Source organism: Diachasma alloeum, unplaced genomic scaffold, assembly GCF_001412515.2.
Source record: "Diachasma alloeum isolate Michigan unplaced genomic scaffold, Dall2.0 Dall_scaffold_00199, whole genome shotgun sequence".
Classification (NCBI taxonomy): Eukaryota; Metazoa; Arthropoda; class Insecta; order Hymenoptera; family Braconidae; genus Diachasma; species Diachasma alloeum.
Window position 1 is genome coordinate 1,351,662 of NW_021680364.1, and position 14,497 is coordinate 1,366,158.

General features: G+C 37.6%; 2 protein-coding genes across 2 annotated transcripts; one reads left to right on the forward strand and one right to left on the reverse strand.

Annotated features, from left to right (window-relative positions):
- The first annotated feature begins 190 nt into the window (after positions 1–190).
- Positions 191–5,533, forward strand: LOC107035674 (zinc finger protein 93). The gene is made up of 7 exons (XM_015253221.1): positions 191–422; positions 2,260–3,081; positions 3,332–3,439; positions 4,123–4,284; positions 4,636–4,877; positions 4,955–5,035; positions 5,130–5,533. Exons 1-7 carry the CDS (start codon positions 297–299, stop codon positions 5,398–5,400), a joined length of 1,812 nt encoding a protein of 603 aa, XP_015108707.1. The 5' UTR covers positions 191–296; the 3' UTR covers positions 5,401–5,533.
- Positions 5,534–5,750: 217 nt separating this feature from the next.
- LOC107035676 (phospholipase B1, membrane-associated) lies at positions 5,751–11,878 on the reverse strand. The gene is made up of 6 exons (XM_015253222.1): positions 11,515–11,878; positions 9,740–9,844; positions 8,678–9,066; positions 7,258–7,550; positions 6,765–6,943; positions 5,751–6,161 (listed from the first exon to the last, which is right to left on the reverse strand). Exons 1-6 carry the CDS (start codon positions 11,651–11,653, stop codon positions 6,034–6,036), a joined length of 1,233 nt encoding a protein of 410 aa, XP_015108708.1. The 5' UTR covers positions 11,654–11,878; the 3' UTR covers positions 5,751–6,033.
- Between the last annotated feature and the right edge of the window lie 2,619 nt (positions 11,879–14,497).

Sequence of the window (14,497 nt, forward strand, 5' to 3'; positions counted from 1 at the left end):
ATGATAATGGAATTTCTTAGAGAAAGCGCTAGGTTTTTCTAGTTTTTCAGGCGTAAGTCGTGAGCTGAAGAGAGACAGAGATCCCCTCGAAATATCCGTCTCCTTCTCTCCTGCACGGCCGCTGTAGGAGCAGCGCAGACTGACCAAGAGCGAAATCAGCCCGAATATATAGTATCCACCAGTAGTTGAATCCGTAATGTCGTATAACCTCAATCATCCGACATTTGTATTCCCTCCACAATAACAAAGAATCACAACACAAGAGATAGCACCAGTGCACGCTATCTGTCACAATCATGGATTCAACAATTGTTGAAACTACGTGCAGATTGTGTGCAGATCGTGGACGGAATTATCACGCGATTTTCACGTCCGATTCGCATTCCATCGCTGATAAAATCAATAATTGTTTGCCAATAGTGGTGAGTGAATTTCCACAGGTCTTCGATGTACTTTTTTATTTACAAATGCTCCCCTTTAGACGTAGAATTTCCGTATCTCGTATTGTTTCTTTCCATTTTAGACTATCGAGTGGGGAATATTCAGTGGAAAACTCCTAGCGAATTCGTTAGATATTTGTATTGGATTTCTATTGAACTTTACATGAGTTTTTGGGCGAGTGGAATATTTTATAGAATATTGTCTGAAACATTTTTTTCCCCATTTCAACTTGGGTTTTTACGGTTTCTCATTCCTTCGGCAGGTTTTTGCCGCATATTTGGCTTTCCCAATGCTCTTTCCAGTTTTTCCAAGCAATTTTTTTTTCTGAGGTGTTCTCGCCCGGCCACCCATCCATCTAGTGACCACGCTCAGTGCTGCTTCACTTCCCAAAGCTAAAACTGCCCACCACCGCGACTTTTTTTTAACTATATTTTTTATTCACAATTACAACAGGATATTTACATTATTTAGAGTTATTTAGATAAAAAAAATAGTAATATATCTAGTTTTTACACTAAATTATGGTCACTCAGTGACTCTCGGGTTTGATCATTATAATGTGGTTATTTCGATGATTTTATATTAAATGAAAAAAAATTTTTTTTTCAATTTTTATTTTTGCCCCATTCATTAGCATTTAGCATCTTTTTTTGTGTGCTTAAAGAATAGAAAAAAGGAAAATTTTTTCAAGAAAGGAATTATTACATAATTGTATTTATGCTATAAAAAAACGCTCCAATAATTACACTAACAAAATTAATAGAATTTTTTTCCCTCATTGGGAGAAACTAAAATTCTCTTTCTCAAATATATATTTGTTAAGACTATGTGATAAGTTACTGACGTGCTATATACAATAGTCGTTTAAAAGTATTAATACATATAATACTGATTCATTTTATCAGTTCTCTCGGGTTATTTATCAGTTTTAGTACTGTAAAAAGAATTGACCCACCACCGCAACGCCCCAGCCCCGTAGGGATTTTCTATTAATTTTTTAATAAGAACAATAGAAAGGCCGGAAAAAATAGACCAAGGGAAATTTTTAAGTTGGATGGGTTTTAATATGCTTTGGATGTGTCGGCTATGTTTTCCAGATCTATTTTTTCCGTCTACCAAACACTAAAAATCCAGTATTGCCTAGCGAATTCGGTAGGTTTTTCTATTAAATTTTTTCAAAGTCGAAACCTAGAAAATTGGCTAGGAATTCTGCTTTCACTGGGAAATCTATTAAAATTTTATTGGTATTCAATTTAAACTCTATTGAAGGTTCGCACAAATTCTGTTTTATTTATGAATTTCTATTTAAAATTATGGAATTTTAAAATAAAAATACAACTGCGTGAAACACACAGGCGTATCAAAATGCAACTGCGTGAAACACACAGGTGTATAAAAATACAACTGCGTGAAACACACAGTAGTATGGAACTTCAACTGCGTGAAACACACAGTAGTATGAAACTTCAACTGTGTGAAATACACAGCAGTATGAAAATTCGGCTGCGTGAAACACACAAACTTCACCCATGCGTGGAGTGTATGGAGTGTACGGGAATGATTCACGCAATGGTGCGAATAGTCACGGCCGTAATTTTTCTTGAATATTTCTCTCCGTGTATTCATTGAAAACTGGTCAATAGCCAAAATCAACTTGAATCATTTGAGGCTGCACTCACATCTCGATGGTTTTAATAAATTCATTAATAGTTTTAATAGATCCAAGTCTTTCCAAAACAAGGAATGACTATATTGCATGGAATGAATAGAAATTTTCCCAGCGAAATTCCTTACCCCACCCGCCCCCTCAAATTATAGATTAGCGCTGATGATGGTCTACCATCGCACATTTGCTCGCCCTGTTTGAGTGACTTGAACACCTCCCACAACCTCCGCGAAAGATGTCTCGAGGCAGATGGAATTTTGAGACAGCAAATGACAGTAGTCCTGATCGACGGGATCAAACAAGAAAGAAGTTTTGACAGTGAAAATGAAGACAAAGACATAGATCCCACTGAAACCTTATTTTGCGGCATATGTGAAGCCAACTTCGACGACATAAACACCTTTGACGATCACATGGAGAAGTACCATGCCTCCCAGTGGATCTGCAATTTATGTCAGAAGGACTTCCAAACGTCCGAGGACTTGCTCCAGCACAAGCACGCAAATCACTACGACAGTACCGATAATCCCGAAGACACGAAGCATGTCGACTCAGATGTCTCCGAGGATCTGTCCGATAACGACGAATCGATTGAGATTAAAGAGGAAGACGTACCGTTGAACTGCAGGAAAGTTCCGGACAAGGAAAACCCCATCCCCTGCGAGATATGCGGGGTGATGATTGAGACTGAAAATTTTATGGCTCTGCACGTTAAATTTCACCAGCCACGCTCGATGTATTGCTCCACGTGTGATCGCATGTACTCGTCGCCCTACGATCTTTTTCTTCACAAACAAAATGTACACAAGGGTTTCGTGAACCAGAAGATGAAGTGGTTCTGCGAGAACTGTGAGAGGTTCAGCTCGAATCCCAGATTTTTAAAGAAGCATGAGAATTGTGGAAAAGCCAAGTTCAAGTGTAAATATTGTGAGGAGGAGTTCACCAAACAAAAGCAATTTTCGCGACATCAGAAAGTGAGTATATTGTTGAGAATACCGATCTCTTGGATGCAGTCTAACGTGTTAACGTTCATCTCTCTTTCTCTGTTTCTCTTTAATCCCGTCTCTGAAGTTAACATCTTTCAATTGTATGACTTACGTCATTCTTTACTTTGTACAAGACAATGCACAGTTAGTAGACATCAATCAGTCACATTCATCAAAGACCATTCGCCACCAACGAATTGCTGTTTTTCCGCAGTTCTGAAAACTTATTCTTCCACAGAAAAATCATTATGACAAGATGTTCACTGATCCTGACGTTGTGAAGATCAAATGCCCGACCTGTGAGAAGCTGTTCATTGAGAGGACCTCCTACACTTGTCATGTCAGGGTGAGTCCTCATGATAGATATTATGCAGTAACCGAGGCGGAAATTTCTTGCGCTAATTGAAGGACGTGAGAGGTTTTGACCTATAAAGGTCTATTAACAATCAAATGTGTGAACATTGAATACACATTGACTTTAGTCTGTTGGCGTCTTCGGTGAACACAACACAGATTAATAAAATAGTTGGGGAGGTTTATTAACTATTTAACAGAGTAAATATGATGTGTCTTGCACAAGAGCTTTAAAGAGAATCGTCCAATATCCAAGTTTTCCAAAAGACAATCGTTACCAAGGGGCTTCTTCAGATCCGTTCGATGATAGACAATTGAATCAGGATTCGAAGGGGATACGTAACATTATATTACACTAGGGGGCGTCGCCCCTTGCTCGCTTCGCTCACCGACCCCCACGGATTGGGAGCGAATGGTTTATCTTTAGGGAAAGGCTTCAACCAACACCTTGAAAGCCCCATGTGATCTTCACATGGCCCTCATGTGATCCCCACATGACCGTTATTCTGACACTTAGGAACCCTAATTGCGATCCGAATGCTGACCCTTGTCACCTTTGGTTTCGAGTCTCATTTTTCGTCTTAATTTTCTATCGCCAGAAGTCGATTTGGATTTTTATAATGTAGAGGCGTTTTGTAATAGAGAAACGGCCGTATATTTCATATTCTTCTTCAGCAACATCGTTTGAGGATCGAGAGGAAATACGGCTGTGAGGAATGCGATGCAAGTTTTTTGAGCTCCACACAGTTGAGGGGTCACATGGATGACATACACGTGAGACGAAGGGACTATAAATGCAGTAATTGTGGGAAAGCGTTCACTAGCAATCGGAGTCTGGTAATAATGAATGGGATGCGGAAAAGTTATTTAGAAAATCTCGACAAATTTTACTTTTCGAAAGGCAATCGTAGACTGAAGTATAATTCAATGGAAAATAATTCAAGTGGAAGATATGTTACGATTCGTTCAGTAAAAAAATGGCAACAGACAAAAAATTTAATGTACGATTTAAAAAAAAATTGATCATTTCATGAAACTCTAGAGAAAATTTACCTGAAAAGAGTTAAAACCGAGATTCGCTCCGTGATTAGTCGACATTTTCAGTAATTTTTCCTCATCTTTTTTCTCCATACATTTGCCACGGTGTCTGAACAAAAATGAAAACGAATATATTGTGATACTTCATAGAAAGCCCATGAGATAAGACATATAAGTCAGACATGTCGAGAGTGTGGAGAGCAGTTTGAAAATACCCGAATTCTCCAGAAACACTTATTGGAAGTTCACAGTATTACTACTCCGGCTACGGGAAAACATACTTGCAAAGAATGTGGGAAGAAATTTCCGAAATTGAGGCTGTTGAAGGATCACAGGAACATACATTCCGGAAAACGACCGCATGTTTGCGACATTTGTAAAGAAACTTTCAGGTATCGAATCGTTTTCTGTCTATTTTTCGTGAGGGGAGAACTCATTTTTGACGTTGTACTCCTGTCTATATTTGCAGAACATACGCTGCCAGATGGTCACACGTGCAGAGGCATAAGAATGTGGGTTTTTACTGCGATTACTGCAATAGAAAGTTCTCGTGAGTTCATTTTTATATATTCTATTTTTGAAAATTCATGCCGCTTAAATTACCTTTTGCAGAAAAATTATTTTTCTGATACCTTCGGTTCCAGAACGAAAGGTCACGTTCGTCGACATTTGGTCTGTCACCTGCCCCCCGAAGACTGGAAATACAAGTGTGAAATCTGTAACCAGAAATTCCAGAGAAAATCCCACCTGGAGACTCACGCGAAGAAGCATAACGATACTCGCCCATATCAGTGTGACCTATGCGATGCAAGATTCCTCAAAGACAAGTTTCTTATACAGCATAAGAAACGTCGGCACAATGAGCCCAAGGTGAAGAAGATTCGAATCAAAATTGCTCCCCAGAACTTGTTGTAATTTGTAAGAGTACGAGGTTATCATCTATTTCCATTGTATATGTGCTTATGTATCTAGATATCTTAGTAACATCGCAATCGGACAGTGATTTGGAACAAAGTATTAATTAAAATATATCGGATATTCAAAATTGCTCCGTTGGGTCATGGTTTTTGTTGTTTTTATTATATGTTATGATTTTGTCGCACGCATAATTTTCTGTGGCGACTTAAATTATTCATTTCCATAGAAATGAGTGTCAATGACTCACTTCGTAATTGAAAATTGCGGAAAATTCTTCTCCGCAGAATATGGTAATGACGCGTGGAAAGGGATACCCCACTCCCAATAATATAATCTCATAACAATAGTTACAATAATAGCTCTTTATTTTTGCTGTCATGAGATCCCTCAAATAGTTTCACACTCATCTTATCCTTGACAATGTAAAACACATTATTTTTCCTATTCAAGTTGCATGTGACTAACAATTAGTTGAACACTTTTTTCTTTTAGTTGTTTCATCTACAATCAACGCTCTGTATATAATAGTATTTTCCTATGCTGTTGCGATGGGATTTTTCGTTCGTCCACACGAATATTGCAACAGCCCAAAATTAATAAAATGATTGGAATGATCTAAAGACAAAATTTTCAACTGTTTCCCAACGTTGCAATATAGGGTCGATCTTCCGTGGGACAAGGTAAGGTTCCAACATCAGTCCAGAAGTGACTTTTCCTTCCTACTGGCTCCAGCATATTTCTCCAGACGGAGTAAGTCACTGCAAAAAAGAATTGTACACGAATAGAAAATGAATATTTTTGCAATACCTGCCTGACAAGCTAATTATTCCGATACGAGTACGTAAAAGTGCATTGTCTTCGGCGACGACAAGTGCTACACTCCCAAAAGTCAACTTATGCCTGCAAATGGGTCGCATATATTTTGCATATTTATTAAATATTTACTGACATTCAGCGCATATATACATTATGTATAAATGCGGCATATATACTCATACAAGTCAAATATATGTAACATATATTTTTTTTCATTTATAAATATATTTAATGCATATATTCATTTCTATACGGGAAAGAACACTTTTTTCATGAGTGTCGAACCCGATTTTTCATCGCAGTGTGTGGAAAGTGTAAAGCGTACGAAAAATTTCCCTCTACGCACAAGTGGTGCAAAATAGAATATGTTAGATGTGAAAAAATCTGTTCTCGTGACTATGAGTTTGCAAGTACGTGAGTTAGAAAAGCTTTTTCGATCGTGTGACAAACAATATGTTTATCATAACGGCCGTGCAAAAACTAGAATGACAAAAAGACTCCACACAAACTATCTGGAATGAGATATGAATGAATCTTGGACTCACTTCTCTCATTTCCGAGCTGACTGAAATGGAAACAATCAGCAGACATGTACCGAAAGTCCGCGGTACCATCGGGTAATGTTGGCCAAGTGTAATTGACGAAAAGTGGTTGGGCAACCACAGAGAAGTCTTCTCGTTGGAATTCGGGATAAGCTGCTACTTCTTCATCGACTTGTTGGAAGCTGTGTGAAGGGGAATTGTTAACAGCATAATATCATGTATGAAAAATGGTTGTGAGGTTGCTGCAAAGAATCACGTCGAGTTTCACGGGCGTTGAAATTTAGGCGAAAGGTCCAATCATCGTAATTATAAAATTGATAGGAAGAAGAAACGCTTGTCAGTTCTCAATTCTAGGATTTGGATTTGGAAATTTCCTGGGCTTTCGGGAATTGGGGTTTTGCAATTTTCGCATTTCATCGTTTTAACCATGGACGAATTCCATGTAACAATTCTATTATCAGTCAGAGTATGACCTTTTCAGCTCTGGTATCCATACCTCCACATGATGTCGTAAAATTCTTGCCTCCTATGCTGCCAGTCTCGACCTGATAGGCATGAACACTCTGCTGCATATGTTAGCTGGCACAACGTCGACCGTCCCTTCTGATCTACCAAAGGTTTTATGTGAGGAGTCGATACGACAGATACTAGGGTTCTCGGTAGATTATCCCTGAGGGTTCTCAATGTTTTGATCAAATCTCTCCGGTGATTTTCTATGGTATCACTCGCTGATGGATTCCAGCACATGTCCGAGCAGAAGTCATTAGCACCGTTGAAGAGGCTCACAAGCTACACGAGATATTCGACACATCAGTAATCAAGAATCGTGCTGTCAAACTCGTGGATCGACTGATAATCTTAATCAAATCTGTAGTGAATTGGTAAACTAGGATAAGTGCATTTCAACTGAGGACAATTATCAAGCGATATCTCGTAAATAAAAACAGATATCGAAATTTTTGTCGGAAACTTTTTTGTAGCCCACATCTCCCTCTACAAAAAAGGTTCTAATAAAAATTTCGATATCTATTTTTATTTACGAGATATCGCTTGATAACTGTCCTCAGTTGAAATGCACTTATCCTAGTTTACCAATTCACTACAGAAATTGTAGCTTCAACTTCGTATCCAAATTGTTACCAAAAATGTATTATGAATTTTCTATAGTTTTTGAGTTAGTGGATACGTCTGTTTTCATCATGAGGGACATTTAGGGAAAAAGTCCTTATGGTTCCTTATCGACAGTGGCGCCAACTATCGAAATTCTAGAACATTCTGGGAATTCTATAAAATTTCAGATTTTTCTAGAAAATTCTCCAGTTTTTTTTAGAAATAAATTGCAATTTTAAAGGATCCTTAGCTCTGGTCGGTAAAATCTGGACAGTTGGTTATAATTGCACGAAATAGATCAAATTTGTGGATCAGTGTTAAAATTCCCAAGAGTGTTTGTACGTGATGGCTTCATTGTGAATGAAATGTGTTGAACGTTTGTTTAGGGATTTTGGTTGTACCTGAAAATTCAATCGTATCGTGATTATAAAAAACGTCTTATCACGATGAGACGGTGCGAAATCCCGAATTCTTCTAATATACCTATATAAATATATACAATGAAAAACTATGATGTCCAGTGAAGGAAAGGGGAGATCACAGACGTATCCACGTAAAATTACGGCTGTATCTAAGATTCAGCCACCCGCAGATTTTTTTATATTCATATTTATATATAGCTGTAGACTAATCTGTCTCATGGTTAACTAAAAAAAAAAGACATTGAACACAAAAATGTGTCTTATCAGCTAAATTCCTGAAGAAAATAAGAGGTTTTTAAAACGAAACCAAAAGCGTCTCAATTTCAGACACGAGTTTTTTAAGAGATGTTGCAGTGACGGATTGTTCACGAACCGAACACTTACTTTCCAATGATTTTTCATATCAACCCGAGGGTCACTTTTCATTCTGCGGGCCAAAATCTCCGCCATGAAGGGCATATCCCTGGACATTGAGGCACTCTCAGCAACATTGAACTCCGCTGCTGGCTGATGATTCCATGCATCCTTCTTGCAATACCCAAAAAGTTTCGGATTGAAGGCTTTTAGGATATTGGGAATGGTCAGTGTGTCACGCCAACTACCTTGTCCACCACCGAGGGACGAAGCGCCGCGATTTTCAATGAATATTGTGATCATGTCTGAACCGTAAATGCCGAATCCTGCTGTTAGAGAGTCCCCCATTGCGCCGATTACGTCGATGTCTCCTGGTCTCAGTTTGTGGACTGATGTTGGCACGGTCTCCGAGCGGCCGGCTAGACAATTATCAATTACTATTGCTTTTTATTTTACTGGAGACTTATTTGGGTTTGATATTTTCGATTGTGCAATCTCATCTCTAAATATTCCCCGAAATCTTTGTTGTGTCCCAGATTATTGTATTAATATTATGGAATAATGCAATTATGAAGAAATTAGGAGCCAGCATCGTATTACAGCAGACCGTTTTGTGGTGCGAATACAAAGACGAATCGAGGCAAATGTGCCACGGTTTTTGAATAAAAACCGAGATCACTGGACTCAGCAGCTCATTACCAATGTAGTTCATTATTGAGTACATTTTAACTTATTTTATTCTTTTGTATCGAAGTAAACCGTTACTCTTTAGTGTGAAATTAATAAAATAAAGTATCTTAAATTGCTGACATTGAGTCCATATTACTCGACCATTCTACCGTACAGTACACTTGCTTGAAAAAAAGTTTGACTTGAATGAGGTCCTCGGATATCCTGATCCTAAACGTCGGTTTTTCCGTATACTGCGAGTTCGGATGATAGACTTTGACAAGAACTCAATAAAAATTCTAGGATTCCGATCAATGTTCACGAGTAATAACACTCCTTCCCGCGTCTCGATCCCACTTTTTTTTTCTCGAAAGACACTCGTTAAAAATGGTTATCAATCAGCGGTAATTGTTCGCTCATTACCAGTTATATTGCAGGGGAATGGGACGCTTTCCGGAATGGGATCCTGCACCTTCCCTTGCTTCTGCGCTGCCCGATATAAGTCTCCATGTTGATCACCAGTGCTACCTAAAGTGTGATTAAACTATACAATAAAATAAACAAGCGGGGTTGCGAGTCTACGCGACAGAAGCCATGTGACTGTTACTTTAGGCGTTGTTAATTTTTTTTTCTCGAACAAATCCATTGGTTATGAGCTTCCGAATGGATCCGCAGCAATTCCAATTTCAGGAATGACAAATCGCAATTCCTGTTCAACTTTATTATTTCATCTGATCGAATAAGTATCTTCAAGGGATTTCATTATTGAAAAAATGAAAATCAATGGACTAATTTTCTAGATATTGATAATTAACTTGAAGAGGATGAAAGTTGTACACCCGGAAATTCAGCAGTAGGTTGATTGACAAAATTAATGAAGAAGAAATAGAGAGAATTTCGTTGGGATCGAAATACAATTGTTCATTGGATGATTTGAAAAGGCATATAATATAAATTTATGTTCTATTCGATTTGATATTATGTAATATTTAATGAAGAGTCATAGTTATGACAGAGGCAGAGGTCGGTGGTGTCCATTTAAAAAGTTGTAAATCTTCGATGATTTTTTTTCATTCAAAGTATCGTCGTTAGTCATTGATGAGTCTGTGAATAGCGGAGTAATTATCATCTCCAACTTGATCATAATTTTTATTCCCTTCTAGAATCATAAAAAACGACATCAAAATGATAAAAAGTTTTGAATAGTTCAAAGTGAATAAACTGTGGACAATGAGCATTTGTGTGTCGACCCCAACCAAATTCTCTCTATTTCTTCTTCATTAATTTTAAGTCATGAATATCTAGAAAATGAGTTCATTGATCTTAATTTTTTCGATAATGAAATATGTTGAGGATAATATCTGTCAGATGAAATGAAAAGTTGAATAGGAATTGCGATTTTTCATTTTTTAAATCGAAATTGTTCCGGATCCATTCCGAAATTTATTACCAGTGGAATTGGTAGGGAAAAAAAAGTTAAAGACGCACTCACGATTCCTCGTCTGGGAATTGGTACTACTTTCCAAATTCGGCAAGTTGAGAATATTTTCTCACTAGAAAAAAAATCTTATACCGGGGCTGTTGCGATGGGTTTTTTTTACTCCTGTGGTTGGCCAGCCCGCGACTTCGGCTCGGACATCAACTCCGCAGGAGTAAAAAACCCTATAGCCCCGAAAATAGTAGATTTTATCATCAGGCCCATAAAGTATTTTATGTCACACGATTACAAAATATCTGAGTACTTTTCAGGCCTTGAAAAAAGGTGGAAAAAATTACCGATCGAGTCAAGTAATCGTGGAGCGAACTCGATTGTCACTACTTTTTCACTTCAAATCGGGGAAAAAGTGCGAGACGAATCGTGAATTTTTCTCCGTTGGCCCGGGAAAATTACAGAATTGTACAGAAGGATAATTTTTGTGCCCATAGATGTGTATTTTTTTACCGAACGAATCCTAAAATATTCTCCACAAACAGATATTTCTTGATTGATTACATTTCGCTCTACGATTTCCTTTCCAACAGTAAAATTTGCCATTTTCTAGGCAATTTTATCCAACTTCTCTCTCGCTGGAATAATTTTTGATGGAATTCCGTATAAATTTTACAATTTCACCACAAAATCAACATGATACAGTCCTACTCATCTCAAATCGGCTTCGTCGGCTCGATTCATGAATTTTTTCCTCAATATTTCTTACCAATTGAGTTCGTCATCCAATTTCTGAGGCTCCGGATTAGATAAACACCGTAAGGATTATCTAAAAATGTTCTTTGCGTCGTCACGAGTGAAGTACAGCTAATTAAGAGCAAGATCACGGTCAACGGAAGTTTCGACATTTCCGATTATTCTGAGAGTTCTCACGTTGCAAATTCAGAATTGAGAATATTTCAGAGGACAGAAGTAGTGGGATAAATTCGAAACACGGAGATTTCGATTCCTAGACCGATGACAAGGTTTTTATTTCGAAAGACGATAACAACAAAATTGAAAGTTGAATGTTTTTTCTATGCGGAAGGTAATTTCTGCGCTGTACAATGTATCGTACCGGATGCTCGGAGCGATGAATCTGAACTGATACTAACAATTGGAAAAATCGAATAAGTGATGCGCATGAGATGCACTCAGGGGAATGAGGCGAATATAAAATTGGTAGGAGTTCCTATTGTACTCGTATTTTGAATTTATAGACGAGCATTAACGCTGATGATGCACGGAGAAAAAAGTTGGAGAAAAATTATCAAACAAATCATGTAATCGTGGAGCGGAATCCATTTCCAGGTCTTTTGCGCCCTATATCGGGACAATAATGTGAGAAAATAGTGAATTTTTCGCCGCTGACTTGAAAAAATTTACTAAACGTGAGGGTAATTTGTGCCGAAAGCGTAAAATTTCGATTATTTTCGTCTCTGGGCGCTTATTGTCGACTTGTTTTATCGAACGAATAATAACAAATCTTTTATTGAACTACAATGTCACTCCAGGATTACCTTTCGTTTATAATAAAATTTGCCACGATTTTCTAGTAATTTTTACTCAACTTTTTTGTTCGCTTAGCCGAAAGGATTCTGTGAATTCGAGGCGAATGTTAAATAATGCTTGATGAATTCTATTTCCGGAGACTTCAGTTCCTAGGCCGATGACGTTCGCAAGGTTTTTATTTCGATATAACAAATAACGACAAAATTGGGAGTTGAATGATTTTTTTTATCCGGAGAACAATTTCTGCACTGACGGTGTACCGTACCGGACGGTCGGAGCGGTCAATTTCTACTGATAGTAACAATTGGAAAAATGTAATAAGACTAGACTTCAAACAGGCGTATTTTACGGTCCAAATTAACCCTCGATCACTCGCGCTCGGCCGCCAGCCTTCATCCGTCGCACGGTCAGCGCACCGCCGCTGGGTTAAATCGAGCGCGCTGTTGCCACTTTGGCGATTACCGCTATGCGCGCATTTCAAGTGTGGCAGTGAATGTAACAACACTGCCGCTCGAGCGGTCGACAGGGACTCAGTCGCACCGGGCGGCGTAGCGCCGCTTTTCTGTCCGTTCGGCATTTCTTTTTTTTTAGCTAAACAAATTTCCCCAGAAAACAACGGACAGCGCCAACGCTTAATAAAAGGATTCGACTAGGAACTCGAATTATTTGGGAATTTTTAAGCGTCGAGAAACACGCCGGAGTATTAAAAAACGAAAACGGACGGCGCCGCGCTCATTGAGGGAGTGATCGAGGTTTAAAACGTAAATTACGCCCAAACAAGGTTTTTTACGTTTCACTGAGCGCATTTTACACCTGAGAAATCGTAAATTACGTAAATTAGGGTGTTAATAGCAACGCATTTTACGAGTTACTTATGCGTAGTTCACAGAAAAAAACATTGTCTTTTATGCTTGAAATAACTTTTTTTTCTTCGTCGTCAATTACGGGCAAGTAAACGTAAAATGCGAAAAAAATCATCGTAATTAACGAATACGAAACCGTAAATTACGTTCGTGCAACTGTAATTTACGGCGATTTTTAGGGTAATTTACGAAGACGAAATCCTAAATTTCGTTTATGAAATCGCAGTTTACGGCGATGTTGAGCGTAATTTTGGCTTTCACTTCAGGCGTAAAAGATGCCTTAAGGATATCCAAGTACTTTGACTATTTTTTCTCCAGTGAAATAGTTTTATACTTTTGTAGTCGAACATCAGACCTTTCATTTGAACCACATTTGACCCTCAGTTTCCGGACATTTTACAATGATTTTATTATTTAAACTTTGCAGGTCTGAATTTGAATCTCGATATTTAACCGGTAGGAAACATTTTAAAAATCTGAAAAAATAGAAGGTTTACTTTTGGAAAAAGATTTGTAAAATAATTAAAAAATTGCAACTCTTTAAATTACGAATATTTTCTATAAAGAATTTATGAACAATCAATATATAAATTTATTCATATTCCTCATTTTACCAGAAATCGATTTTATACCCAATTTTGATTAACAACGAATTATTTATAAAGAACCAATGTTTAAAAAAATTAGAATTCTATGCAAAATGATGATTTAATCATTTGCATACTAAACTAAATTTATAATTCTATGTAAAATCATGATTTTTTAATTGACAATTTTTTTTTTATTGGTAATTGCCTAATTTTATGATTGAACATGGTTAAATCTATAGAGTGGTCTGTATCAAACTGTAAAAAATACTTGGATATCCTTCAACATGATTTACGTTTAGGTTTTATAAAAAATAGATGAATAATGTACATTTATTCATTGTCTTTTGTTCTACTCTCCGGCTGATACGTACATCAAACGTCTTTTGGCACAGACAACATTCAGTGGAAGGATTTTACATTCATGGGTTCTTCCGATGGCATCACCAATTCCCGGGTAATTTCGTATGCTCGATGTGCGCACGGGTGGTCTTGACTCTTCAAGGATATTAATAGTAATTGAAACAATAGTTTTTTCAAACGATAGTTTGTCAAACGCGTTTGGTAAAAAATCATTCTCCGATACAGAAAAATTATACGCAATATTGAACAAGCATTCACGTTCGTTGGGATAATTTTTGATGGAATGCAGGGTAAATTTTACAGTTCGAGCATAAATTACCCTCACGTTCAGTGAATTTTTCAGGGCCAACGGAGAAATTCACTATTCGTCTCGCATTTTTTCTCCGAT